This window comes from Corvus kubaryi, unplaced genomic scaffold (genome assembly GCF_017639235.1).
Source record: "Corvus kubaryi isolate FWS band 111438036 unplaced genomic scaffold, C.kubaryi_AGA036_p1.0 split1-37355, whole genome shotgun sequence".
Taxonomy (NCBI): Eukaryota; Metazoa; Chordata; class Aves; order Passeriformes; family Corvidae; genus Corvus; species Corvus kubaryi.
The window spans coordinates 225,087-252,717 of record NW_024582078.1 but is presented as its reverse complement, the minus strand read 5'-3'; the positions used below and the strand labels follow the sequence as shown (position 1 = coordinate 252,717).

The 27,631-nt window shown below is 54.9% G+C and overlaps 1 protein-coding gene across 4 annotated transcripts; it reads right to left on the bottom strand.

The window, feature by feature from the left end:
- On the bottom strand, window positions 1-27,380 carry AHCYL1 (adenosylhomocysteinase like 1). 4 transcript variants are annotated; one of them, XM_042013410.1, is made up of 17 exons: window positions 27,076-27,379; window positions 11,880-11,991; window positions 11,374-11,517; window positions 10,557-10,657; window positions 10,206-10,308; window positions 9,354-9,448; window positions 8,452-8,558; window positions 8,255-8,371; window positions 8,047-8,110; window positions 6,080-6,168; window positions 5,582-5,652; window positions 4,877-4,971; window positions 4,701-4,799; window positions 4,112-4,180; window positions 2,989-3,067; window positions 2,480-2,600; window positions 1-1,900 (listed from the first exon to the last, which is right to left on the bottom strand). In XM_042013410.1, exons 1-17 carry the CDS (start codon window positions 27,178-27,180, stop codon window positions 1,894-1,896), a joined length of 1,578 nt encoding a protein of 525 aa, XP_041869344.1. In that variant the 5' UTR covers window positions 27,181-27,379; the 3' UTR covers window positions 1-1,893. The 4 variants fall into 4 exon arrangements, with proteins under 4 accessions (XP_041869344.1, XP_041869346.1, XP_041869347.1 ...); XM_042013412.1 differs by lacking the exon at window positions 27,076-27,379 and adding an exon at window positions 23,689-23,894; XM_042013413.1 differs by lacking the exon at window positions 27,076-27,379 and adding an exon at window positions 14,817-14,923.
- Between the last annotated feature and the right edge of the window lie 251 nt (window positions 27,381-27,631).

The window sequence follows — 27,631 nt, the reverse complement described above, 5'->3', positions numbered from 1 at the left end:
TTCATTTTTCCTAATAGTTTAATTAGACTTTAATGATTTATTGCTCATCTGCAAGGATTAATATTGCATTCATTAAAAATCATTCATATACAAAATAAACCTCTCGCTCCCGGCCCGACGCTGCCGCCACCATCACCCCCAGGCTCCCCCACCATGGCTTATCCAGACATGGAGCCCTCACACTGAGATTCCACCCGGGATGGGTGGGAACGGGGAGGGGGCGGGGGGGGCCAGGACCCCCGGGCGTGGGGGGCTCACAGGGAACGGGGGATGCTCCCGATCCTTCCCACCAACGCCCATCCCAGCTCGCTAAGCCGTCCCTGGTGAGGTCTGGGGGATGGTGGAGGGGACCCAGGTGATCCCCAGGATCTGTGGGGGAGCGAGGCAAGTGATCCCCGAAATCTATGGGGCGACCGTCCAGGAGGAGAGCAGGCAGGGTGGGAAAGAGGAACAGCCAGAGGACACGGAGGAGGGGATGAGACTGGGATGATCTCAGCCACCAGCACCTCTCCCATCTCCTGGCCCCCCAAGGAGCTCCGCACCCCCAGATCTGCAAATTCCCTGGGAAAGACCCGTCCAGGTGGATCCCTGGGAAGGGGGAAGGAGCAGCTCCATGATCCGGGAGGTGCCAGCAGCTCCTTGCCTCCCTTGGGTGGGGAAAGGAAGAGGAGATTTGGGGAGGGTAAAAATAACCAAGAGGAACCTCAGTGGGTTGGAAGGAGCTTCCCACACCCCAGCACAAGCTGGGAAAGGGAAACGCCAGCAGGGAGGGCATGGAGGAGGTGATGGGAGCAGCTGGGGCACACGGGGAGAGGGTGAGGAAAACAGCAGCAGGGAGCAGAGGGGCCAGGCTGGGGTATGGGGAAGGCTCATCTTTGCATCCAGCTCAAAAAAAAAAATAGTGAAACACCCCCAAAACCCCCCCAGCCACCCTCAACACCACCCGGCGCTTCCCAGAGGGAGATGGGAAGGCGGCCACGTCCCCAGTGCTTCCTCTTTAAAACATCTGAAAACATCCCCGCCCTCTAAAACATCTCTGTGAGGATCAAAAAAGGAAAAGAGGAAGGAAAAAACAAATAAACAAACGGAAAACAAAAATGTTTAAAACTCAATTAAGGTGCAGTTTGGCTAAAAAAAAAAAACCAGAACAAACAAAAAACCTAGGAGAGATGAGGATAATGCTGGGAAAGCGACCCCCATCCGGATTCAGATTAGCACCCTGAAACACTGAACTCTCCTGGACCCAGGTGGCCAGCAAACCCAGGCCAGCGGCCACCAAACCTGGGCCACCTCAGAGCAGGGACCTGGGCTGGGCTTGGGCACAGTCACCCCCCTTTGCCAGGTGTCCTGCAGGCCACTCTGCTCCCAGGAAGCACCCGGAGCAGGGATCTAGCAGCTAAAACTGGGCTCTTTAAGGCAATTTAGAAGTTGCAGATAATCCACACAAAGAAATAGAAGATAAGGTAGAAGAGCATCTCCGGATCCGCAGGGAGCCCGGCTGAGACCGACATGGGCTGGAAAGGTGGGAAAAAATACAAAATAAAAGCCCAAAAAAAAAACCATTGCTGCAGGAATGAAGTGCCCTTGGAACAGCAGGAAAGGGAAAGCCCCTCCTGGAGCCAGGGCTGGGAATCAGCGGCTTCAGCCACATGAAAGCAAGAAGCAAATAAATCCCAGGTTGTCTGGCAAGATCAGACAGGGATGTGATCATGGAGAAGGGGGAGAAAAGAAAACCTGACCTTAAAATCACAGATAAAATGTAAAAACAGGTTCTGGTGGTGGTCAAGGGAAAAATTAAAAAAAAAAAAAGGTAAACCAAAATAAAAATGATTTTTAAAAATAATCTCTCAAATGTTGCCTTGTGTGGTCTGGTCCTTCATGGAAATGGTCCCGTCAGTATCTAGGAGAGAAGGAAGGGACAGTGAGGGACGTGGGAGGTGCTGCTGTGCCAGGGCAAGGGGATCCCCCAGGTATGGGATTCCAGGCTGGTTTGGGCTGGCAGGGACTTTAAAGCCCATCTCATTCCATGGGCAGGGACACCTTCCACCAAACCAGGCTGCTCCAAGCCCCGTCCAACCTGGCCTTGGACACCTCCAGGGATCCAGGGGCAGCCACAGCTGCTCTGGGCACCCTGTGCCAGGGCCTGCCCACCCTCACAGCCAAGAATTCCTTCCCAATATCCCATCTATCCCTGCCCTCTGGCAGTGGGAAGCCACTGAGCCTTGTCCTGTCCCTCCAGCCCTTGTCCAAAGTCCCTCTCCAGCTCTCCTGGAGCCCCTTTAGGCACTGGAAGGGGCTCTAAGCTCTCTTGGGAACCTCCCGGCTCTCCCAGAGGAGCTCCAGCCCTCAAAGCATCTCCATGGCCTCCTTTGGACACGCTCCAGCAGCTCCACACCCCTCTGCTGTTGGAGACCCTGGAGCTGGAGGCAGAGCTCCAAACCCACGAGGAGCTGGGAGCTCCTGGCCCAGCAGCTCTCACCTGTAGTAGTTGGGTTTGAAAGGCCCATTTTTGTTGAGTCCCAGGTATTTGGCCTGATCGTCCGTCAGCTCCGTCAGGTGGGCGTCGAACGACGGCAGGTGCAAACTGGCCACGTACTCGTCTGGGAAGAGGGAAAATGGGATCAGGGGGTCCACATTCCCCACCACAACATGGGCAGGTGATGACTGCAAGGCCTGGCTGGGCAGCACCCCAGATTCACCATCACCCAAAGCAGAGCTGAGCCCAGGCCTGGGCTGGATGTGCCCCTAAAGGCATAAGGAGGGCATGGAAAATCCCAGAGAAGGGAGGCTGCAGGATGTGGGATGCCTCCCACGCTGCAGAACACTAAGGAAAATACATCAAATAACAACATGTATTTTAAGGTCACTGCCTCTGGTGCCTTCCCTGAAGTCACTGTCCCTCTGGAAGTGTTTCTCAGCCCAGGCTTGAGTTCTCCTGACACTGCTGGCACACAGATTCCCCAGGGAAAAGTCAGTTCCTTCACTCACCCATCTTCTTCGGCAGCAGGTAAACGTCCTGCTTGTACCGGCCCTCGGGAGCGTTGTAGAGCTCAATCAGAGCCAGAGCCTGTGGAGAGCACAGGGATAAGCTGGGAACAGCCAGGAACGGCCACCAACCTGGGCAGCACAAAGCTCCCAAAGGCAGAGAAGGATCTGGGAGCTGGAGGGACAGCGCAACCATTTCCAACATGCCTTGAGGGAAAGGCTCCCACCACAGGTACATCCCTCTCTGGGTCTCCATAACCCCACGGTAGGGATCAGAGAGCAGGGATCAGATGCCACCCAGCTTGTTTGCAGCATCTGGGCTCAACACCCCAGGGAAAAACCCCAGGTTCAGGGTTAGCAGCTCTTCTCCTCTTAAACCACACAGCTGCGGCAGCACGTGGGAAAGGAGGGGCTGCTCCTCAGAAACTGGCAGCATCCAAAAACCAGGATCATTCCTTCAGGAGAGATGAAACTGCATCCCCCGAGTGCTGGCTTCCAGTGCTGGGAACCCAAGTCCAAAAGAGAGGCCTGGTCCCTGTCCATTTGGACTGACCGGAGTGAGGACAAGGGAATTCCCCGCTGCCAGCCTGGCTGTCCTTCCCCACGAGCACCAGTGCCACCAGTCCCTTCCGTGTTCCCACTCCAATCAATCCCCTCGGTGTTCCCAGTGCCACCAGTTCCCTTGGTGTTCCCAGCCTCAACAAAGCCTTGCTTTGAGGTAAGCTCAAACCTGTGCTCCGTGGGCTTAAACTCATGCTGGGGGAGCTTAAATCTGTGCTAGAGGGGCTTAAACCTGTGCTGGGGAAGGTTAAACCCATTTAGGGGGGGCTCAAACCTGTCCTGAGGGGGCTCAAACCTGTGCTGGGGGGGCTTAAACCTGTGCTCAGGGGGGCTTAAACCTGCCTTCCAGCCCAGCAGGATCTGTGCCATAAAACCACTCATTGAAAAGCTCTCCCAAAACTTGCTGTACCCAAAACACTGGGTCCACGCCAGCAATAACTCCAGCCCAGACAAAATGGTATTTCTGGCAGTGGTGCCATCCCAAGGACCAATCCCAGTGTGTTCCCAGCTCCTTCCAAGCCATCCCCACCCTGAGGCTCGTGCAGAGCCCCACCCGTGTACGGACCTGCGTGGTAGCCGTGATGGAGAGAACGAAGGTGGGAACCGTGGAGCAGCTCAGGTTGAGCAGACGGCCCTGGGAGGAAGCAGGAGGAGTCAGCACGGAGCTGGACGTGCTCCCAAATCCAAACCAAATTGAGTTTCCAGATGGGATTCACCTCCACCCCCTCCCTGCACAGGGGACCAGGGAATAAGGGCACAGGGAACCAGAGCATTTCAATTCTGCTCCAGTTTCCACCTTAACCCTTCGTTTCAAGGCAGGGGAATGTTGTGGTCCCTAGAAAAGCCAGTCCCTCCTCCTGCCAGAACAGCTCCTGTGGGAAGAGGAGCCACCCAACGCCTGGGAAACCCTGCACAGATGGGGTTTGGCTGAGTGGGATGAATCCCGGCTCAGAAGAACAGAGCCAGATGACACCTCTGTGGCTGCATGTGGGATACGACACACCCACCCTCAAGAAAAGGAAATAAAAAATAAATAAAATAAATCAAAAAACCCTTTTTTGAACCCTGAAGCTCCTCCCAGCACTTTTCCACCTGGCTAAATCCGTGACTTCCTGATGGAGGCCCAAAGCATCACGGCCCAGCTCTGAACACACCTCAGCCAGCAGCACCACGCGCTTCCCGTCCGGCCAGATGACGTGGTCCACTTGGGAGCGGACCCGCTCCCAGGTCAGCTCCGGCGTCCGGAGGCTGGTCTGGAAGAGGAGGAGGAAAAGGCTGCAGTCATGGCAGGAGCCGGCAGGTGGGCACGGCCGGAGGCGCCGGCACTCACCACGTCGATCTCGGTGTTGGAGTGGCCCATGTTGCACACGATGCAGCTGTTCTTCATCCGATCCAAGTGCTCCCTGGTCACCACGTTCTTGTTCCCTGCAGGCACAGAGGGCACAGCTGATCCCACAGCAGTGGGAACACAAACCCTCTGGGTTCCCCGTCCCTGAACTTGAGTCAGAGAAGCTCGGCTTGGGGTAACATCGGATGAACTTCCACTGGGACATGAGCCCTTGCGGCTGTGACAGCAGGGAACGTGGGGGACAAGTGCTGTCATGGAATATCCTGAGCTGGAAGGGATCCACAAGGGTCATCAAGTCCAACTCCTGGCTCTGCATAGGACACTCCCAACAATCCCACCCTGTGCCTGAGAGCGTTGTCCAAACACTCCTTGAGCTCTGGCAAGACTGGGACCGTGACCATTCCCTGGGGAGCCCATTTCAGTGCCCAAATCTTTGATCTTTGCTCCCATGAATTAAGCAGGCTCTAGGAGATCCCAAAACACGCTGAGAACATGTGGCCGAGATGTCTCTCTGCTCTGGGCCAGGACTGTGTCAAACAGCGAATCGGGGGAAAGCTGCTGGCAGAGCCCAGCTATTGTGGAACGTTAGGAGCACACAGCAGTGAAGAGTCCTCTCCATTCCCAGCTCCCTCAAGACCCCACTAGGGAATGATGCTCCTCAGCCTGCTCCAGCCTTGTCACCCCTACCTGTGCAGGTGATGACGACATCCACCTGACGGATTACTTCGCTCAGCTTCACCACCCGAAATCCATCCATGCTGGCAAAAAAGGGGAATAGGGACCATGATGAGGAGGAGAAGCTTGTTCCTTCTCTGCCCCAGGCCATGTGGGATCTCAGCAGCTCCAAACTGCTCTGGCAGCAGCCCGGGCTCTCCTCTACCCCTCCAGGAACACCAGTGCCATGAGGGAGGGCTGTGCAACAGTTGGGGTGTCCAACCCAATCTTGGAAATGTCAGAGGAGCCAGGAACATGTGGCACAGAGGCTTGAGCAGCCTCCCCAAATCAGCCAGTGAACATCCTCTGCCCGGTACTCCATCCCTGAAAGCTGCCCCAGCCCTTCCCCATCACACCCCAACGAGGTACATGTTCTCCAAAATGAGCCACAGATCCCCCTGGCTCCACTCCAGCCTCAGGTAGGGTTTGGAAGAGCAGATAGATACTCCCAAGCAGACGGGAACACCTTACCAGGCTTGGAGAGCGCAGATGGGGTCAATCTCTGTGACGTACACGATGGCTCCCAGGGCTTTCAGGGCAGCACAGCATCCCTTCCCGACCTGCCAAGGCAAAAGGATCACAGTAAGGCAGGACACGGACACACCAGTGCTACAGTCCCTTCCCTACACAGCCCAAGCCCATCCCAGGCTGAAGGATCCTCATCCCAGCCACCTGCCAGTGCCAGGAGCAGCCCAGGATGTACCTGGTGAGTGGCACAACTGCTACAAGCCCAGCTCCCCCTGCAAGACCACCAGCTTCCCACGGCCAGAAGGCAATATCCTATATAGATGGGATATTGGGAAGGAATTCTCCCCTGTGAGGGTGGGGAGGCCTAGCACAGGCTGCCCACAGAAGCTGTGGCTGCCCCATCCCTGGAAGTGTCCAAGGCCAGGAGATTTCCCACCCCAGTGCTCTCACAGCTTGTGCAGCCCCAGCACTGCAAGAGCCTTTCTCCACGCAGGAGTTAAAGACAGCCTAGAGGAGTACACAGTGCCCCCTTGCCTTTAAGCTAAAGGATTTCAGAGCCATCCTGAACTCCTCAGGGGGCAGATCCTCCATCCCATGCTGCCACATCAGCACAGGGAGCACAAGGCTCCTGCAGCAGCATCTCGGACTCGCTCCCTCTCCTCAGTGGAAAATTAAAGCAAAATTAAACACCAACCTACGCCAACACCTGCCTGTGCTGCACCGGCTCTGCTCAGCCCCATTTTCTGACCAGCAAGGTGCCAGACCAAAAACATCTTGAGAGAGACCCTTGCTTATCACCCAGCTCCAGCCTCGGGTCTACTGAACACAGGCAGGCAGGGCAATCTGGGACTCCAACTCACATCCGAAGGGGAAGCCATTCAGGATGAACAGGCTGGGAGAGCTAAGGGGGTTCAGCCTGGAGGAGAGCAGGCTACAGAGAAACCTTAGACCCCTCCCAGTGCCTAAAGGGGCTCCAGGAGAGCCGAAGAGGGACTTTGGACAAGGGGTGGAGGGACAGGACAAGGGGGAATGGCTTCCCACTGCCAGAGGGCAGGGATGGATGGGACATTGGGAAGGAATTCTTGGCTGTGAGGGTGGGGAGGCCCTGGAATGGAATTCTCAGAAAAGCTGTGGCTCCTCCATCCCTGGAAGTATCCAAGGTTGGAGGGGGCTTGGAGTAACCTGGTCTAGTGGAAAGTGTCCCTGTGCATGGCCGGGGGTGGAACTGGATGAGCTTTAAGTTCCCTTCCAACCCAAATATGGGTTGGAAGTCTGGGATTCTATGATTCTGTGACACTCCTGTTTTGAAGAAGTCCAGTAAAGCTCAGGACAGGCCCTGGAGACACCATCACCCAGCCCAACTCCTGGCTGGAGAACCAGGCACCAGCCCAGAGCCCTCGGCAAGAGTCAGCACAGTCTCTTAGTCGAGCAAAGCTGGGCTCCACTGGTGCCTAAATAAATTCCAGCAAGTTCCTGCTGGGAAGAGCCTTTGCAGCTCCTGCCAGGCCCTGCACAGTGCTGGAAGATAAACACCCACAGGGACGTGCACAGATGGAGGGAAGGTGGCGGCTCCCAGCTCTAGTTCTTCCAGGGTAGAATCAGTTACAAGTTCATGGTACAATTCCCCTCTGCCGGAGTATTATTCTCAGGGAGAAGCCGCCTGCCCTGCTCAGTGACAGCCAGGCTGGATGCTGAACCTGGGCCAGGGACAGCAGATGGGAGTACCCGTGGGTAGTTATAATTCAGGCCAGTGTGTCCCAGCAACTGCCGGCTGTGCAGCCCAGTTAATCTGCAACAACCTGGGAAATCTGATCCTTGATCTCCACCCTCCCAGCAGATTCCAGCAAGACTTCCCTGGTTATCGCTCACCAGGTTGGATCTACTCCTTACAGTAAAGGGCGAGTGGCCTTTGCACAGGGAAGTGCAGGATGCTGAGCCTGGGGGAGGGCAGCACAGCTCACGGAACTCACCTCCCCATAACCACAAACCACCACTTGCTTCCCTCCAAACATCACATCCGTGGTTCTCTTCAGGCTGGGGGACAGAGAGAGAGACCTGTGTTGGGATCAGTCAAGCCCAAAACCAGGTGAAAGCACCAGAGCCTGATCTCTGCTTAAGAGCAGCCGGAGCCAAACCCACCTGTGTGGAAGTGCCAGTGGGGAAAAGGGTTGGACTCACCCATCCAGGATGGACTCCCGGCAGCAATACAGGTTATCAAACTTCTGCTTGGTGACGGAGTCATTCACGTTCATGGCTGGGACACAGAGCTTCCCAGCCTTGGAGAGCTGGTACAGCCTGGGAGAGGGCAGAGGCAGGTCAGAGGAGACAGCAGCGACTCCCTGAGATCTCCGGCTCTGCCTTCCCAAAGCTCCCACCTGTGCACGCCGGTCACACTCTCCTCCACGATCCCTCGGATCTTCTTGAACACGCTGGGGTACTTCTTATACACCCAATGGGTCAGGTCCCCACCATCATCCAGGATCTAGAGAACAGGCAAGGCAGAACAGGGAGCAGTCAGGCCTCCCATTGGCAAATGCACTGGCTGAGGACAGGATGGGGAAAATGATTTGGAGAAGCATCTTCAGGCACTGCTGCAGGGCTGTTCAGGCAGAGGCCTGGGGACCAGGACTCCTGGGTTTCCCCCGGTGCTTGCAACTCGGGGTCTCCTCCAAAACACTGAGATTCCTTACCCCTGCATGGAGCTGCTGGATCCTAACAGGATTTCCTGCCTCTGCTATTGCTCTGCAGCCTGGAAAGGTGACCACAGGCAGCACTAACTAACTAGGCTGAGCTCAGGACGCCACAGCATTCATGCCCTGAAAGCAAACGGGAGAGGAGAGACTGTGGGAGGTGTCATGGCCCACAGACACATCACTGGTGACCACAGACCATGGGGGCACATCAGCTTTGGCAAGGGAAAGGTCCCCACTATGATCCCAGCTGAGAGAGGGCAGACAGACGGTAGCTGTGCTGAGAGAGGAGCAGCTTGGAGCAGCTCCTGGAGGGGGAAAGAGGTCCCATCTGCTGGCTCGTGGGAGCTCCACCGGGAGCTGTTCCCTTGCCATTGGGATGTGTCAGCTCAGGACATCATCTCTGCAGCTCCTGACAGTCCCATGGCTGTTCCCAGCTCCTCTCTAGCTGCCATTCTCCAGAAGCCTCCCTTCAACGAGGCCCTTGCACGACCAGCAGGCCCCCAGGAACAGCCCCAAGGTGGAAGGGTGAGGAACCCCATGGGCACTTGGCGGAGGAAGAGGAAGGGCTGGAGAAGGCTCCTCACCATGTTGGCCTGCCAGCCATCGACGTTAACACAGCGGTCAATGCACCACCAGAAATCATCCTCTGACTCCCCTTTCCAGGCAAACACGGCAACACCTGAAAGAACAGGAGCATCCTTGGAGTTTGCTGGGCTTGGCAGAGCTCTCTCCTGCTTGGCCAACTCCAGAAACACACAGACACGAGAGCCAAGGGGCCATGCAGAGATCACATCTCAGCCCACACCAGGATCAGACCTGTCCATCCCTCCCTAGAAGATATTCCCCAAAAATATTAATTCCCTAAAATAGAAATAGAAAATAAAAGAAAAAAAAAGATACAAATATATCATAAAAACCAAAGAAATAACAAAAAATAAATAATAAGAAAACAATACTATTAATAATAAATAGTATAAAAATATATAAAATAGAATTAAAATATGGTTAAATACAAAATTTAAATATATTTAATGTTTTTATGATTTTATATTTATTTCTATTTATTTTATTTGTTCACATTTTATATCTTTTATTTATATTTTATATAAAACACATCTATAAGCATTGTATAAATATCTATACATGTATTCCTACGTTTATATTGCATATTTTATGTAAGTGTACATATATTTATACATACCTATAAACATAAAATACATTATCATTTTATTTATACAAGATACCATATCATTTTAATTATAAAATACACTAACTATAAAATATTTCTAGCTATAGAATATAACTATAAATAAAACATAGATACATATTAAATGAAATAGATACAAGGAAAAGACGAAGCTCCCTAGGAGATTTCCCCTGGGATCAGGCCAGGGAGGCAGGAGGGGCTGCGAGGGCTCTGGCCCGGCCGCACTCACCAGCCTCTGCCAAGGCCGCGGCCACTTCGTTCTGGGTGGAGTAGATGTTGCAGGCAGACCAGCGGCACTGCGCTCCCAGGGCACACAGCGTCTCGATCAGCACCTGCGGGACAGCAGGGATGCCCCAGGCGTCAGGGATGCCCCGGGATGCCCCTGGCACGAGGGCAGGCCTGGGGTAGCAGTGATGGGCATAGGAACCAAACGTTGCCCTGCGGGAATGCCACCAGCACAACCTTTCTGAAACACTTCCGGACTACTGAACGGGCCTTCTCCCATTCTGAAGAGATCAAGTTCTTCCCCAGGGAAAAGCTGATGTCCCACCCCAGAACCCCCAAATAAGCAGCCACTCACCGCAGTCTGTGCTGTGATGTGGGTGCAGCCCACGATTTTAGCTCCAGCCAAAGGCTTCTCCCCCTGGGCTCGTTTCCTGAGCGAAATCAGAGCAGACATGTCTGCAAAAGGAAGAGAGGTTTTAATGCTGGTTCAGGCCAGAGGGTCCCTTCTCTGCCTTTTGGGGTCTCCCAGGATACCTCCAGCCCCAAAAATTTGTGCTGTAGCTGTTACACAGGCAGGGAGAAAACTCCTCATCCCTGGCCTGGCAGGTCCGTGCAAAACGGGACCAAAACACCAGTGCCATTTGTCACTTGACCAAGGGACAAGGAGAGAGGTAAGGAGGAGTCTGGGACTGGCACTGCCCGGGGAAGGCACTTAAGGACAGCCACCAGTCCTGTGGCAGCGGGTGAAGCACCTGAACTTGAAAACAGAGCTGCCACGTCTCAGAAGAGCTGCTCTAAATTTGCCTGGATTAGCTTCGCCTTCTAAAAGGAAAGGAGAGTTACCCAATCGCCCCACTGGAAATGGTAACTCAGCTTCCCACAAGCCCCAGGGGAAGGGGTTGGGATTTTCAGCTTTCATCTCTCTGAAGGTGTTGCAAAATCCTTGTCCATCCAAAGCCAACAAAACACTAAACCCTGCAAGAGCTCTGCTCCTGCTAGAAAAGGGATGGGACACAGCACCAACGTTCACTGGCGCATCTCGCTCTTCCCTAACTGATTTGGGGGAAAACCAGGATATCCAAGGCTGCAGCAGGAGTGGGAATTGCCAATGCTCAGCTCCTGGTCTCCAGAACCCGTCCCAAGCCCCAGAAGCCCCACACTCCACTTTGTACCTTGCTCAGCAATCTCGATCTCCCGGCGCCCAAACTCTGCCTGTTTGATGTTCTTCACACAGAAGTTGCTGCTGCCTTTGGAGTTGGTTTGTTGTTTCTCTCGGGGGGACACCTCGTCATCAGAGCTGTCCGTGTACGAGGCAGCTAAACCAAAAGAGGACTGAGTGTTATGCCAGGCCTTATGAATCCAGGAACCTCCTACCCCATGAGGTTTCTGCTCTGGTTCCCTTCCCACCTTTCACTCATGGCTCAAACTACCAGTTTCCTAATGAAAGCCGACACCCTAAAGGAATTTTGCACTCTTTTTCTCTAAAACAACCCAGAGGTAACAGGATTATCAACTGGCAATCAATGCCTGAGCTTCGGGGACGCCTGCAATCGTTCCCTCAGCGTCCAAGTACAAACAGCAGCACAAATCCTGCCACAGGGTGTGAGCAGCACGTTCACTGCAGCACTGACGCTGGGTTTGGGACAGGAACACCCAAGGACAAGGACCTGGCACCTACCAGAGCTGTAGCTGTCGGTGGAAGACTGGGAGATGGAGCGGGACAGGGACCGACGGCCCGTCTTCGTCGGGAATTTGGTGAACTCCTGCATGTCATCTGCAAATTGGATTTGCTGGGAGCAAAGGAAAGAAGTGCTAAATCAGGAGGTGATCCTTAGGGCACGACACCTTCCCAAGCTGCAGGGACCCGCGGATCCCTTCAGTCCACGAAAATTAACGTCACCAAATACAAGGCTACTGATGCCAAAAATTAAACCCCTTCCTCTGCCTGAACAACTGTCACCACAAGGTTAAAGCAGATTTGACACATCTGAAGATAAAAAGAGCACCCTGAAACATCCCCTTTAACCCATTCCCAGCTCCCTGAGGCTCCTTCAGGAATCACACTCCTTGTACAACCCACATCCCACGTGGAGGCAGAGCCCCTGCTCGCACAGCCCTTGCCCCAACCAATCCCAGCAGATTTCTGCCCAAAAATGCAGCAGCAAGAAAGCTGGGGTGGTCCCTACAGATCCCTGGTGCTTCCAGGCTCTTCCCCAGGGGCAGAGCATCCCGCAGGTTAAAAACAATGCACATCCTTCCAAAACTGACACTAAAAGCACAGGAAAAAAACCTCAGCAAGAGAGAACATTTCAACAAAAAGAAGTTGACATTGCATTGGCTTTCAGCCTCCTCTGCAGGACAAGATGTTTCCATTGGAAGAGAACCCCCAAAACAGCCACCTCTCTCAGCCAGAGGCAACTCAAGGCTCCAGCACCTTCCACCAGTTCATCAAATGTAGCTGCGTTGAGCCAAAAAGAGAGGAAAAATAACCCAAAACTGCTCAGCTGCTGCGCTCGCCCCGAGTGAGCAGCCAGCAAAGGGCCCTATTGCTGCTCCTGCCAGAGAAAGGCGATGGAGATGAAAGGGAATTAGGGAAAGCAGCAGCAAATCCAGCCTGCAGCCCCCTCCCCGCTGCCATGCAGGAGACCCTGACAAAGAACCCCAGCACGGCCCCTTCCCTCAGATCGCGTCACTGCAGGATTTAATTTTGCCATTTAACAGGGATGAGACATCATGGCAGGGAGTGGGATTAACAAAGCATCCCCGAGACCCAGGAGACCTCGAGAGGAGTCCTGGAGAAATCAAGATGATGGAAAGAGACAGCCCAGAGTGGCCTCAAGGAGGGGTTTTCTGTGCCACAGCCATCCCAAAAGCTCCCTGAAAGCTTTGATGCAGGAAACAGGCTTCGGAGAGGAGAAGAATGAAACTATTTAGTTGAAATGATCCATTCCAGAAAGGAGGAATCTGCACAGCTGGGGCAGCTGCAGCACCAGTACAGCTTTCTGGGCTGGAAAAAGCAGCCATAGTTCTGCAGAATCCCAGCAGATGGGCCAAAAGCAGCATGGTATTCCACTTGGGAAGGGACAAAGGGGACACAAAACCCATGGCTCACCCCAAGGGAAGGCAGGTGGAATGATGTGGGACTCCAGCATCCCTTCCAGGAACTGACTGGTGGCAGATCAGATCTATCACCACACCCAGCCAAGCATCCCAGGCATTCCTGTGGGTGCTCCTGCTGCAAGGTTTCCAGCCAGCTCCTCCATCCTGGACACGTTACAGTCCAGTACCTGCTTCCAACCAGACTTCCCAGCAGACTCCAGTTGGATTCTGATGCAAATTACTTCAGTTTGTATTAGTGGAAGGAATGGGAGTGATAAACAGAGACAGCAGGTTTGGTTTTGCAATTGTTTGAGGTCATTTGGTGCAGAGGGAGGATTCGGAGGGCACCACAACCTCCATCCCCATAGGAGAGCAGAGGGAAGATGCAGAGGGCAGGATCAGGAGGGCATCACAACCCTATCCCCACGGGACAGCAGGGGGAGGATGCAGAGGAGACCACAACCCCCACCCCCGTGGGAAATCAGAGGGAGGACCTGGAGGGCATTGCAACCTCCATCCCCGTGGGAGAGCAGGAGGAAGATCCAGAGGGCACCACAACCCCCATCCCCACAGGAAAGAAGGTTCCAGGGATAAGAGGAGGAGAAGCTCTTCGAGCCAGGCACCAACATTGTGCTCAGGGTGTATGGCTGGAGCTGGCAGGTTTCCCAACAAGGAATGATGGTGCTGGAATTTGTTCAAGGTCTATTGCTTGGATCAATCTTCCCCAGACAGCCTAGGATAGGTTTGTGGCATTTCTGTGCCAGTGGCTCATGGGCACTTCCAAGGAGGAAAAAGTATCAGCAATTTCAGGACACAAGATTTCCATGCCTTCACACCAAGTTCTTCCTCTGGCAGCTCATCAAACCAGAGGGTATAAAAACCATGCCCCATAAAACAGCTGCTGCCATTAAAACAGCATAAAGTGGTAGCTGAGGAATTTTCTCTATCTCAGGGAAAAGCTTCCAGGGAAGAGGTGACCCAGGAGGGAAAAAACATAAGGCACAGTGCTCCAGCCCAGGGTGCAGATCTGTCCTGGCTTGCAGCATCCAGGATGAGTGAGCTCCGGGACAGTGCAACCCTTCAGGGAAACGTGCTGCCTGGATGGTCTCATGGAACAAAGCTCGTTTGGAATGCAGTGGAAAAGAGAGGATGGCACAGAGGGATACTGCTCTCCCCAGTCCCACAACATCCCACACCACAATGCATCTCCCCTTCAGGGCTCCAGCTGTGAGTGCTGAGCCAGCTCTGAGGCACAACCCCACTCTGCAAGAGAAACAGCAGTTTTAGAAACATGGGAATGAGGGGGTTGAATCCAAGGGTAGAGAAAAAGCAAATGCTAAACAAACCAAGTGCTGAATTACCCCCAGTAATCCCTGCCATGGCTTTACCAGGGCTCAGCTGAACTCCCCAGCTTAGCAAAATCTGCCCTGGCTAAAATTATCATCAAACACCATGAACAGCTCCCAAATCCAACAAACCATCCGAACATCCAACCCCCCTGAGCCCAGGAAATTACCGCTGTGTCCGGCAGCGCAAGGAGGGAGCGGAGGGAGGTCGGACAGGCACTGGAGCAGAGGTGCGTGACCAGTGCCCTCCACGTGCCGGGCGCTCGAGCTGCATTAAGGAGACAGAGAAAATCTCCTAATCCCTCTGCCTGTCATGGGAATTGGAATGAACGGCATTCCCAGCCGGGGGCTGCGGGTCAGCGCTCTGTGCCTGAGCGGGATTGAGGCTGTCCAGCTCCAAAGAGCACAGCCACGAATCGCATCCCAAACTTCATCCTGCTGGAAACAGCTTTTCCAACCGGGTGGAGCACAAGGGTTTAAGAGCAAGGAAAATATTTTTTCATCCCAGAAATTCATGGTCAAGGAGGGAAAACAAGACAGCACCCATTTTTCTGCACAGGAATGAAGCCGGGGTTTTCAGCATCACTGCCCTGGAAAAGGAGGAGATGGGGCTGGAGACCGAAGGGGCCAAATGAGGAACTCCTCACTTGGAACAGCAGGGATTTTGGGATATGTTCTGCAGGAAAACAGCAGGATCCACCATCTCTTGCCAAGTTCTTCCAGAGCATCGCTGCACACTGCCCGCTCCCGGTCACACCAGCCAAGGCAGGAGGACATTTTCTCCCTTTGGGAAATCCACTGCCACTGTGCCCATTCCCAGGCAGATCTGCCATTTCCCAACAACAGCCACTCATTTTTAGCTCAAACCACCCTTTCCAGGGCTGCAGCTGGAGCTGAGGCAGCATTGTCCTTACCCACCCTATTTGGCCACACTGCCCAGAGCACCCCAAACCAGCAGGCAGCTGAAAGACCAGCTTGAACAAGCTTCTCTCCAGGTTATAAGGATAGATCCAGTGAGAACACTGGTGGGGCAGTGCCAAACCCAGCAGCACAAGTGTCCCCAGCACACACAGCCTCATTTGTTTGATTATTACGACACAGGGAGGGCAAACAGATTGCAGGTCTGGATTGGCACCATCTCACCAAACTGGCAGCTCATGACTGCAGGGTGTGCCATCCTCCATGGCTGATCCCAAGGACTTTCCCAGTGGTCAGGCAGAAGAGCAGTTTTTGGAGCTGACAGAGTAAGAAAATTCCACTCCCTGGCTCCAGGGAGAGGGATTTGTAAATGCAGCTGGATTTACCCCAGGCACAGGTGAGCCCAGCATGTCCCTCTCACACATGACAATCCCACTTTGCATTTTAACACTTCTTCCATTCCCAGAACAGCTCCAGAGAGGATGCTTAAGCTCCTTTGTTGTGCTACACATCCCTGACTGCATCCCATGCAGCCTTGGGGGAGAGCGGGAGCAGGTTGTGGAAGGAAAAGAGAATTTGGAAAGCATCCACCAACTCACAGCTGATGCAGCTCATCAATGCACAGGCTCCACAGGGGAAAGGACACGGGCTGGGAAGCAGCTTCAGGCTCTCTTCCTGGCACCCCCAGGTTTGCCTCAGCAATCCTTTTTTCACTATTATTATTTTAATTTTTTATTCGGGACAATGTGAGTATCAGCACATACACAGCCATGGGAGAAGTGCCCTCCCAGCCACTTCTGTCCTGGATAAGCGGTGGAGGGACAGGAGCAGGCTCTGCACATCACCCAAAATAAGCGGGAAGCAATGAACCATCTAAAACCCTCCAGACTTCCAAGTCTGACATCCGTGGATGTGAGGACACAGCACAGTTGCCCAGGGAGAAACAGCAAAATGGGAGCAGAGCATCTTCCTACAGCCACACAACCACCTATAAAGCAGAAGAGTCTCTGCAACCCACTTCTGCCCTCCCAGGAGGAAGCCTGGAAGGATCCAGAGTGCTGGGACCTTTTCTTTGGCTGCAGAAAACCAGCTGCAGGGATGAGGACTATTCAGAGTAGTCAGTTCCCCTTATTTAATGTGTTCTCCCAAACAAAAACTCCCTGGCAGAGGCTGGGAGGGCACTGCCAGATGCCCACACTGCCAAGGCAGCCCTGACGTGACCTGTCTTTTAAGTTCATCATTTCTTTGTCATTCCTGGAAATTCAGGCAGACTAGGAATGTTTTACAGCTCAAACGAGCATCCTCCTCCTCACCAGCCCTGCTCCCACATGAGACGGGAGGAGCAGCTCAGGGCAGGGCTGCGTTTTGCCCACCTGGAGATTGGCACCTTCAGGTTTCAGTCTCCAAGGATTCCTTACCCACAGAAGGACGTTCCCTCCCGGAGAGCTGCTGGTTTTTCCTGAGGACGAGCTGGCTCGGGCGTTTCTAAAGGACAAGTTGTTTTAATCCACTTATTTGCAGAAGCGACTCACCACAGCATCCAGGGAGGGCAGAGGCATCCCAGGGAATGAGGCTCTTCAGCCTCATCAGCAGAGGGGAAAAAGGTCGGATAACCAGTATTCATTCCAGGTCAAGAAGAGAGAACAGCTTTGCTTGAGCCACCTCCTCAGGGAAGGGATGGAACTCTTCCATGCTGTTTTCACAGCCACCCAGTTCCCAGAGCAGACCCCGAGCTTCCTGACGGGGAGAAAAGAGCCACTGCCACGTTTCACATGTTTGCCTCCCTCAACAAGGGACTGAGGCCATCCCAAACCCGCCAGCTGCAGGTTCCCAATGCTCCCAGTGTGTGTCCCTGTGCTGGCCCCTGGAGCTGGCCCCATTCCCACTGCGGCCATGCCAGGGCGCTGGGTTTGTTTAGAGGACTTGGCTGCCCTGTCCTCAGGCCCCCTCTGCTCCGCTTCCAGGCTGGAAGAGCCAGCCCCTGTTCCCACAGGACAGTGTCTAGACATGAGGCTGGAAACAGGGGACACACAGGGGGACACAGCTCCTGCTCCACCATCCAACAGGACACGGATTTTTGGTGTGGGAATGAGCAAGGCAGACAGGGATGGTTTTAGGGCTCTTCTCTTGTGAGGTTATCCAGACTGGAAGGGTATTTCCGGATTCTTTAAGGATGGAAGGAAAGGAAAAACGAGGTACTCGGAGAAGAGGGATGGGGGATCAGGACCAGCAAGACTCCCACCCAGAGGACTCACCATCCTCATCCCCAAACCACTGGGGAGGGGAGAGTTTGGAGGCAAATTTGCCTCTGCGACTCAAACCATCCCATTTTCCCACCTCCAAGCTCTGGTCACACGTGGCAGCACAAACCTGGATGGCAAAGGGCTGCACAAATTCACATGAGGCTATGGCCAGGCCCATGGAAGAACCACCAGACTCCCAGTTCAAACCATCTCAGCAGCAAACGAATCCCCAGGCAGAGCCCATGGCCAGGGGAAGGTGGGGGATTCTCCCTAGCAGTGCCCACTGCTTCACCCCACCATTCCACAGGGATGCTGGAAGAGCAGGAGAGCTGCTCAGCAAGCATCTGCTGATCCTCCACAGCCTGAGCACCAAGGGCTCTGTGGGAGCTGGAAGTGGAACAACCCTCAGGAAAAAGGACCTGCTTCTGCTCCAGGTGTGGCCTTTGCAAGAGGAGAACTTTCTCCTGGTGGTTCCCCCAACTTTTAGAAGAAACTCCAATGCTCCATTCAGACATCACAACTGGAAGAGTTTCCTGAGGGTGCTGCTCTGTGAACAGAAGCACAGCCATGTGGAATTTGGTGCTCCTGGATCTGTATCTCTCACTCCCAGAGGGTTCACAGGGCACAGACCTGCCTAGAATTCTCCCAGCCAACTCCCTGAGCAGGAATCCCAGCCAAATCTCCACCTGGAAACCTTTACACTCCTTCCAGCAAAGAAATAAAAGGGCACTGAGGTGCTGGCAAAGCAAACCAGCCAAGCCCTGTCCCAACCTCCATCCTCCACTGCCAGGGAAAGGCTGGTTGGGTAAAGCATTGAGGAAAAGAAAAACAAACCAAGTTTCTGTGAGTCCAAGAGGAGAATTAAGGACTTCCACATGAATCCCAAAACTCGGCAGAGAAAAAAAAACACCAGGAAAGAAACAGATCCATTCCAAAGGTTAATAGGCTGGGAATCACCACAAGATTTCAGTCATGATGGGAATCACTGCAAATGCCAGTTAAAGGAAAAATAAACAGAAGGAGGGATTCCACAAAAGAAATGTGATTTTGAGTGTTAAATAGTAACTGGGGATAAATCCTGCCTCATAAACACCTGGAGGTCAAAGGTGAGCTCCAGCAGGAGCAGAGGGAAAGCTCCCCATCAGCAGATAAGGACGCATCTAGTCCTTGGACGGCAGGAATAGAGGGAAAGGCTTGGGCCTGGCTTTAATGGAGCAGGATATCTCCTGAAACGCAGAGGGATATCTCCTTCCTGGCAGGAACAGCAAAAGTCCAATGTCTGGGATCCCTCAGGGCAGTGAACTCCAGTCATGTCTCACAGGTTAACCCCATAAACCCCCTGAATGGGCAAACAGCAACTGGTCTAAAGATATCCTGGATTTCTCACCTCTGGATTCATCCCCAGTGCCTACCCAGCTCATGGCACAGCACGTGTTTGGGCAGCAGGATAATTAGTATTAATTGGAGTTACCACACTGGAAGAACTGCACCAACAAGACAAGGTCATGTCCTTGCAAGAACAAGGGGGAATGACTTCCCACTGCCAGAGGGCAGGGATAGATGGGTTCTTGGGAAGGAATCCTTCCCTGGGAGGGTGGGGAGGCCCTGGCACAGGGTGCCCAGAGCAGCTGTGGCTGCCCCTGGATCCCTGCAAGTGTCCAAGGCCAGGCTGGATGGGGCTTGGGAGCCATGGCAGAGGATGGAACTGGGTGAGCTTTAAGGACCCTTCCAACCCAAAGCATTCCACTATTCCATGACTGTGGGTTAAATCACTTCCAGCAGCTTATGGGGCAATCTGAGGACTGATGGCCTCCAACGGGCCAGCTGGCAGAGCTGGAAGCTCATGGAAATGTGTTTGTGTGTCAGAGCTGAGAGGGAATCAGCTTTAATTAGCATCAATTTTTAAACTAATTAGAAAATGCCTCTCCAAGCACTGTTGTATGAGACCAAGGGAACACTTGGAAGCACGGTCAAATGGCTCATTCAGCAACACCTCATGGTCTGAAGGGAGGGTTTGCCACAAAAAACCCATCAAATTGAGAAGCCCAAAGTTCTGCTCCGTAATCCTAAAGCAGCCCCTGTGTTTTGGGGGAGGAATCACTCCACTTGGCACTCTGGGTGCCCCACCTGCCTCCTCTCCTCCCCCCAAACTGCCTTGGAGAATCTCAGCATTTCAAGACTTCTACTGGTCTTTCAAGAAACCAAAACAGCAAATCCCACTCAGGAGCGGCTCCAGCTACTTCAGCTACCTTTAGCTGATCCTCCACCCCTCTGTCACAGCTTTAAGGGAAAACACCCTGCAGGATCAGCATGGAAACAGGAGCTGCCTGTTCTGGAAAACTGGAAATCCATCCTCCCCCCGCCCTGACTCCCAAAGGCATCTCACAGTGGTATTTCCACTACAGCTGCCCATTCCTCATTTACCAACAGACTATTTTCAGCCCTGGAAATTACTTGGATTTTGATGCATCTGCTGAGAGGCAAAGCAGGAGAAACCTCTGGCTTCAGCATGGGCTTTTCCCTGCTCAGGAGTCTGAGGAATCACCACCAGGATGGACAAACATCACCCTCCTGGTTACTGACTCGTGTCAGAGCAAAGCCAACCTTCTCCTGCAAACAGGGTGATTCCATGAAGCCCCTTTCTTTTAAAGGAGGCAGGAGGGATAGAAGTGATTTCCTTGTGGAGATGGCAAGTTCACAGAATATTTGGAGAAGGGGTTAGTTAATGTAGGAGACACTGTGCTGCCTGCAAGATGCTGACGGCTCCAAGGTCAACAGGCATCAGCCAGATGTTCTCGCTCCAAAACATGCCAGGTTGGATGCAAAACTCTCCCCACGGTGCAGGCATGTGTGAAATCTGGGGCTCCCTGTTGGGAGGCGAAAGGAGGAGAGGCAGAAAACAGCAGACACAGGCTGAACCTCACCCTCATCTGGAAGGAGGACACCAAAACATGAATTTCAGGAAGGCAAAGCCCCAAGGACCCTCCTTTTCCAGGCTGCCCATTTCTTCTCACTCCAAAAGGCCAGAAGGAGTGATTCCCTCCACCCACACCACAAAGATAAACCAGGCTCCAGCAGCCCCCACCCAAATCCTGGCTCCTGAATCCAGGCAGCTCCTCAGCCAGGCAGGAACGGGTGCTGCCAGCCAGCTCCAGGTCTGTGGGGGCAGCCAAGGGGAAGCTGCACCCAGCTCCGAGGGCCACGGGAGCCTCACCCGAATTACAATGGAGCCTGTTCAAGGAGCTGGAACATCATGTCTTCGGCCACCTCAGTCCTTTGGCTGTCACCAACCTGAAGTAAACAGATTCTGCAGCAGCAATAAGCTCGTTACCAAGGCCACCGTATTGATCCCAAAGTGTAATTAAAATTCACAGTTCAAGCAGCCCAACTCAACAGGGCAATGGGGGCAGCTTCTCAAAGGCAGGACAAGCCTCAGCTTCCGCATCCCGCTTTCTCAGAGGCACAGAACCCATGGGGGGAGATCAGCTGTGAAAAAACAGCCCAAATTCTTCCCTGGGAGGGTGGGGAGGCCTTGGCACTGGCTGCACAGAGCAGCCGTGGCTGCCCCTGGATCCCTGCCAGGTGTCCAAGGCCAGGTTGGACAGGGCTTGGAGCAACCTGGGACAGTGGAAGGTGTCCCTGTCCATGGCAGGGCTGGCACTGGGTGAGCTTTAAGGTCCTTTCCAACCAAATGATTCCCAAACTATGGCAGCTTTCTCTTTGGACCTCTGGGCCATCAACCAAGATGTCCCAGAGCACCCATTCTCAAGAGTTAACCACACCAGGGAATCCTGCAGGGATGATGTGGACAGAGGGGGATGGTGCAGAGTGGATTCCGGCACTGCTGAGGAATTGTCCAGCTCCCTGAGAAGGGGCTCCACACACCCTGCTGAGGTGTCCTCCTTGGTGGGACTCCCTGACCCTTCTCCCAGCCCCTTATGGATCCAACCCACAGTTTCACCACGAGTCTCACTCTGGGAGAAGTTCTGGCACAAAGTCCTTTGCACCGTGGGCCCTCGGGGCCACCAGCAGGTCCCAGGACAGTCACCTGGAACGCCACCACCGTGTGCTGAGTGAAGGTGAGCCAGAGGCCCCAGATAAGCAGCTCTGATCAAAGGGCTCAGCAGGAAACACAAGGAGCCCTCAGCAAATGCAATCGTCACCTGCAGGAAAACTCCCAGTGATAAAAACACAGCCAGGCGCAAGCAAATCCCTCAGGCTGAGTGCTGAAGTTCCACACCTTTCCTGCTCCAAAATCTGGGATGAGGCACTCACCAACTCCTCAGAAGAGCAACATAGACAGGATCCTCACCTGCAAAGGATCAACACCAACCTGACCTTGAAAACCTGATTTCCAGAGCAAAATACCCTGGCCTCAACATCCAGCAGGGAGCACAGGAACTCACTCCAACATTTGCACAGGCTGGAAAACATGGAGAAAACTGTTCCCAAAAAAAGTATTGTGGTAGGCCGGTCCCCAGCAGAAGATAACCTGGCATTTTGGGGAAAGTCAAAAGAAAACACTGTGCTCTGCCCCTTCCCACACTTCAGACCTGGCTGCTCACGTGGGCAGGGGGCTCCCAGGATGGGTGGTCTCCATCCCCACACCATCAAAAGATGACAAGAGGTGCTTCTGAAGACTGGGAAGAATGAATATCCAACTCTTCTCCCAGCTCCAAAGGACCGACATAAGAGTGGAAACCCAGCCTCCTTCAGGGATGCAGGAGGAAAAGGGGGAAGCAAAAGCCACAGGCTCTAGCACATCATTTTGAAGACGGTTTGTGCCCATCAGACCCCCAAAACCTTTCTCCCCACTCTCTGGTTCAACAATTCAATCAAATGTCTTCTGGCCTTGCTGCAGTGCTAGGGCACCAGGACGAGCCTCCCCTCTGGACATCAGGGAGACCCTCCAAAACACCAAAACAACGGGAAGGTCCCAAGAGCAACTTAGAAAAAAATTAGGATTCTATCATTTAACACAGCACCAGGAGTGACCTGGCTGCCCCAAGCCCTGGTAATTCATCTCCACTCCAAACACCCCTGTGCTTTTTCTTTCCCCACTTATTAGGGTTTTCCTGCATCCCAGGGAAGGCCAGGCTCATCTCAGGACATCCATACAGAGGACAATGAGCTGTTCAACTCATCCCAGCCCAGGCACCTCATTATAAGAAGGAAAAACTGTCGTGACAGAGCAAGGAAGCCAAAGAAGTGAAGATCTGGGCAAAGGAATGAGGAGAGCCAGGTGCATGGTGCCTGCAGAACAGCGGGGCAGGAGGTGGTAGCCATGGCCCCAGACAGGCTGACAAAGGCACAGAGGATTTATGAGCAGCCACTCTAAGGAATTAAAATTAAAGGGACAGGAAAAACAAACGGCTACAGGAGCTCTGTCAGGACAAACAAGGGCAGTCTCGTGCCCCTGACAGCCCGAAGGGGAAGGTAGTTTATTATCATCCAGCCTGGCAGAGCTGCAGGGACCTGGGATGAGTCAGGACAGAGCAGAGTGGGACAGGAACAGGTCTTTGGGAATGGGCTGTGCGGGGCAGGGATGCAGCGAGCTGCAGCAAGGTCAGCGATCTGCGGGCCACTGCAGACAGCAACAGCAGGAATGATGCTCTGGAGAGGACACCCAGCCCTCCCCAGGGGCTGGCAGCTCCCCACAGGCTCCATCCCCCTCTCCCCAGCTTTCCCCTGCTCCATCTCTGCCACCCCCACACCAGGCAGCACCCGGCTGCTGCCACCGCAAAGCTGCAGCGCTGTGCATTAGCATTCCCCGCCACAGCCTGCGCGGGATCCCGCCGGAGCCGGCAGCCGCAGGGGCACAGCACCACCCAAACGCACCCAGCACCGGCTGTGTGGGGCACGCAGCTGCCGCCCAACTCACCTCCCCAGAACGAAACCGGAGGCTTCAGCCCATCTCAGAGCCCAGGAATGCTGCAGGAGAAAGATCTGTCTGCAGCATCCATCCGTCTGCCAGCACCCAGGTGTGGAGGAGCCCCACAGACACTGATGCCAGCGGGACAAGGACACAGAGGGGTGAGGTGACAGACAGGGACAGCACGTGCCAAGCCCCCTGCCCTGTCACAAGCACAGTGGCACTTGCTGTGTCCTTCCCACTCCAGGGCACCCACAGCTCGGCTTGGCTGGGAGTTTAAGGCTCCGCTGACCGGCTGACGTGGATTGGGAAAGCAACTGCTGCCAAGGGCACCTGCAGCCTCCAGGGAGGCAGGAGAGCAGATGCCCAGACGCAGCAGTGATGGCACACAAGGATCCGGAAGAGCACAGCCTGCCCTTGAGCTCTCCCATCATCATCTCCACATCCATGTTCACTTAACCTGGGTAAGCCACAAGCCTCAGCATTCCCAGCCTTCCCCAGCAACACCACAGCAGTGGCTGGAGACGGTGGAAAACTCGGCATTGCTCACCTCTGCCTGCAAACCACTCCTGGCCAAAGAACCACCTCGCTCAGACCAAACTGGGGTTATTCTGTTGACAGCCAAATTCCCACAAGCTGCAGTGAAAACAGAGCTCCAGCAGAGACAGGAAATCCCAACTCTTGGGGGAAAACCACCCCATTCCTCCTTTCACCTCCACTGAGTCGGCTCCTACTTCAACCTGGAGTTGATCGTATTTAATCTCTTAATCTCTTACCTCCTGCTGTTTTTTCACTTTAAACAAATCCCTGACAAGAGGGAACAGCAATGGCCAGGGCTGGCTCCCAGCTCCAGGTGCCCTCAACAAGGAGACACCAATTTCTCCGCAGCAGCCATGGGGCCAGCGTGCTTCCAGCTGTATCCAAGATCTCCTGCAGGTCCTGAGCTGATACTGGTGGGCTCACACTGGCACTTTCCCCAAGCTCCAGCACAAGTTAAGGCTCCTCTGGAATGCCATTCACAGAGAGAGACGGAGCCTGCACTGAGCTTGGCCACATTCCCACCCTCTCCCTCTCCAAACACCTCACCCAAACTGCACTGGCAAAGTTCAAGGAGCCCAAAAACCCCAGGGGGACCTGCTTCAGCAGCACAGCACAATCTTCCCCACCTCCATGCTGGTAAATCATCTCTCTCCACCCTTTCCCTGGCCTCTGACCATGCCAGGAGCTCCAGGGCAGCCAGCACAAAAGTCACTTCGACTTGCAGGGAATCAGAAGGGAGTTTTAATGGTTTAATTGCAATCCTGTTCTGAGGCATCCTTATCTCAGCATGGCAATTCTCCCTTCCTCAGTCTTTCATCCTCCTGCCAAGGCCTCTGCCATTCCCCAGCACTATTTGCAGGAACTAGCCAGGCAAGGAAAACAGGAGCCCGGAGCGATTTGTTCTCCGAGCTCAGCTCAGCGCGCTCCCCATCTCTGATGTTATCAGCTGATGTTATCAGCCTCAAATGTCGTGTGTCGCTCTGGGCACCTTCAATATCCTCACCCAGCCAGGAAAAGCTGCAGCAGGCACTGAGTCCAACCAAGGCTCCTCATGCTGCACAACCAGCTATGTCTGCAGCAGAAAATTCTGGGGATACAACATCTCATCCCCCTGAGACACTGGCAAACTTGCCTCTGAGGATGCTCCATCAATTCCTTTTTACCACACAGATTTTGGTTCCAGGGGATGCTCTGGGATTCGCAGCCTGCTGTCCCCTCGGAGCAGCCTCGTGCTGTTCGCCCTGACAGAGACGATGGTTATGAAAAGGTAAAAACAATCCCCGAGTTGGAGCTGTGCTGAGCCACTGCTGGAAGAGGCCGATCCCAGCCCCACATTCCTCTGCTCCTTCCTCCAGGCTATGTCCACAGCCCAGATAAACAGGGCCTGGTCTCCAATCCCTGCTCCCTGAGAGAGAAGATGCCTCAAATCCAGCTGACCTTCCCCAAGGGTCAGACGCTCCCCAATCCCACCCGTGGCCAGAGCAGGCAGGGGAGATTCCCCCAGAGAATGAGGATGTGCCCATTCTCTGTGACTGCTCTGCCTTGGCATTCACGGCTTCTAGGCGGCTGCAGCCCCGAGGGGAACACAATATTCAGCTGCACAGATCTGTGTGGTGCTTGGAACATGGATCTGCCTCCCTGACAGGACTGAAACTTCAGCCCGGAGCACAGGGCCAGCTCCCCAGGTCACTGGGGTCCTGCACCTTGCTACAGTGGCAAGACCAGTGCTCGCCCACCCTCGGTGCCATCTGAGCATCCCACAGGGTTGCGGGAGCAGCACCGGGAGATCTCAGAGCTCCTGTGAGGCCTTCAAGGATGGAGCAGTACTGAAGTGACTCGGCAGCCTCTTCCTGAGCCCAAATGTGCTCCCACCCACACCTCCAACAGAACAACCTGTCCCAAAAAAAACTCAACACTCTGACATCTCTCAGCCACGCTTCTGAGTGACCCACAGCTAGTGTGCTGCTCCTGGCTCTTCCCATATAACAGGTCCCCCCTGCTTTGTCCCCAACACATAGCACTGTCACTCCACAGTCCCACACAAGTGGGACTGTCACCCCACAAGACCCCTGCCAGTCCCCTTCCCGGGGTCACCCTCTCCTCCTGCACTCCTATGCCACAGCCGAGGTCCCTGCTCTGGCCCCCAGAGCTGGACCCAGCCTGATCCCAGCCTCCCGAACCTGCCCTGTCGGTACCGGTCCTCCCTTCACCCCACACGGGCCAGGTTGTACCCCAGTACAGACCCCTCTGTTCCCAGTACCCAAGCCCTTCCCTCCCACCCCAAACTGGGCCAGCAGCCCCCTGGCTCATACCTGCCACCCCCAGCCCGGACCAACCCCCTCGCGGGTACCAATGGCGAGGTACTGAATGGGAACAGCCCCCACTTCCCAGTTACCGCCAAACTGGATCAGTTCCAGTTCTCCCAGCACAAACCTCCACCTGTGGGGCTGCTCTTCCCAGAGCCGGATCACGGTCCCCCCCCCTTCACAACCGAGGGATTCTCCCCCCAGCCGGGAAGCCGAACCGGAGGCTGCATCCCCCACGCCAACCGGGGCTGGTCCGCCCAACCAGGGGCCACTGCCGCCCCCAGAGCGGAGACTCTGAGCCCGCAGCCGGGGGCTGCTCCCCCTGAACCAGGGGCTGCTCGCCCCACAACCGGGAGCCTTCTCCCTCCGCCCCAGCCGGCGGCTGTGCTCCTGGAGAAGAGAGCTCCTACCCCGCAAGCGGGGGCTGCTCCCCCGAACCGGGGGCTGCTTCCCCCCTAACCGCGGGTCCTCCCCCGCCACAACCGGAGGCTGCTCCCCCGAACCGGGATCTGATCCCCCGCACCGAGCCGGCCCCCGCCGGCCCCGCTACCTTCTTGGGAGCCTTGGTGACGGTAGCCATGAAGGAATATTTCTCGGCGTCCTCCACCTCCTTGGCCTGCTTCTCCTCGCCGCCGGCGGGCTCCGGCACCGACATCCTGATGCGGCGGAGAATGCGGGGCGGGCCGCGGCCGCCGGCGGGACGAAACGGGACAGGGTACGGCGGGGCGGGCAGGGGGGAAGCACTCCGGGCGGGTTTGGCTCGGCCCGGCCCGGTTCGGCCCCGCCGGTCCCTCACGCTCGCTACGGCACCGCCGGCGCGCTGGCTGCGGCGGGTCTGCGGCCGCCGCGCTAGGGGCGGGGCCTCGTGACGTCACCGCGCCGTGACGTCACCGCGCACCCGCCGGGCAGCTGAGGCCGCGCGGCGCCGCCGGGAGGAGCGCGCGAGGGGCACGGCGCCCCCTGGCGGGCGAGGGGGGTGGGGGCGGGAGCGAGGGGCGTGGCCAGAGCAGGGGGCGTGGTCATTGGGGTGGACGTGGTCATTGGGTGGGCGTGACCAGAGCAGGGGGCGTGGTCGTTGGGTGGGCGTGGCCAGAGTGGGGGCGTGG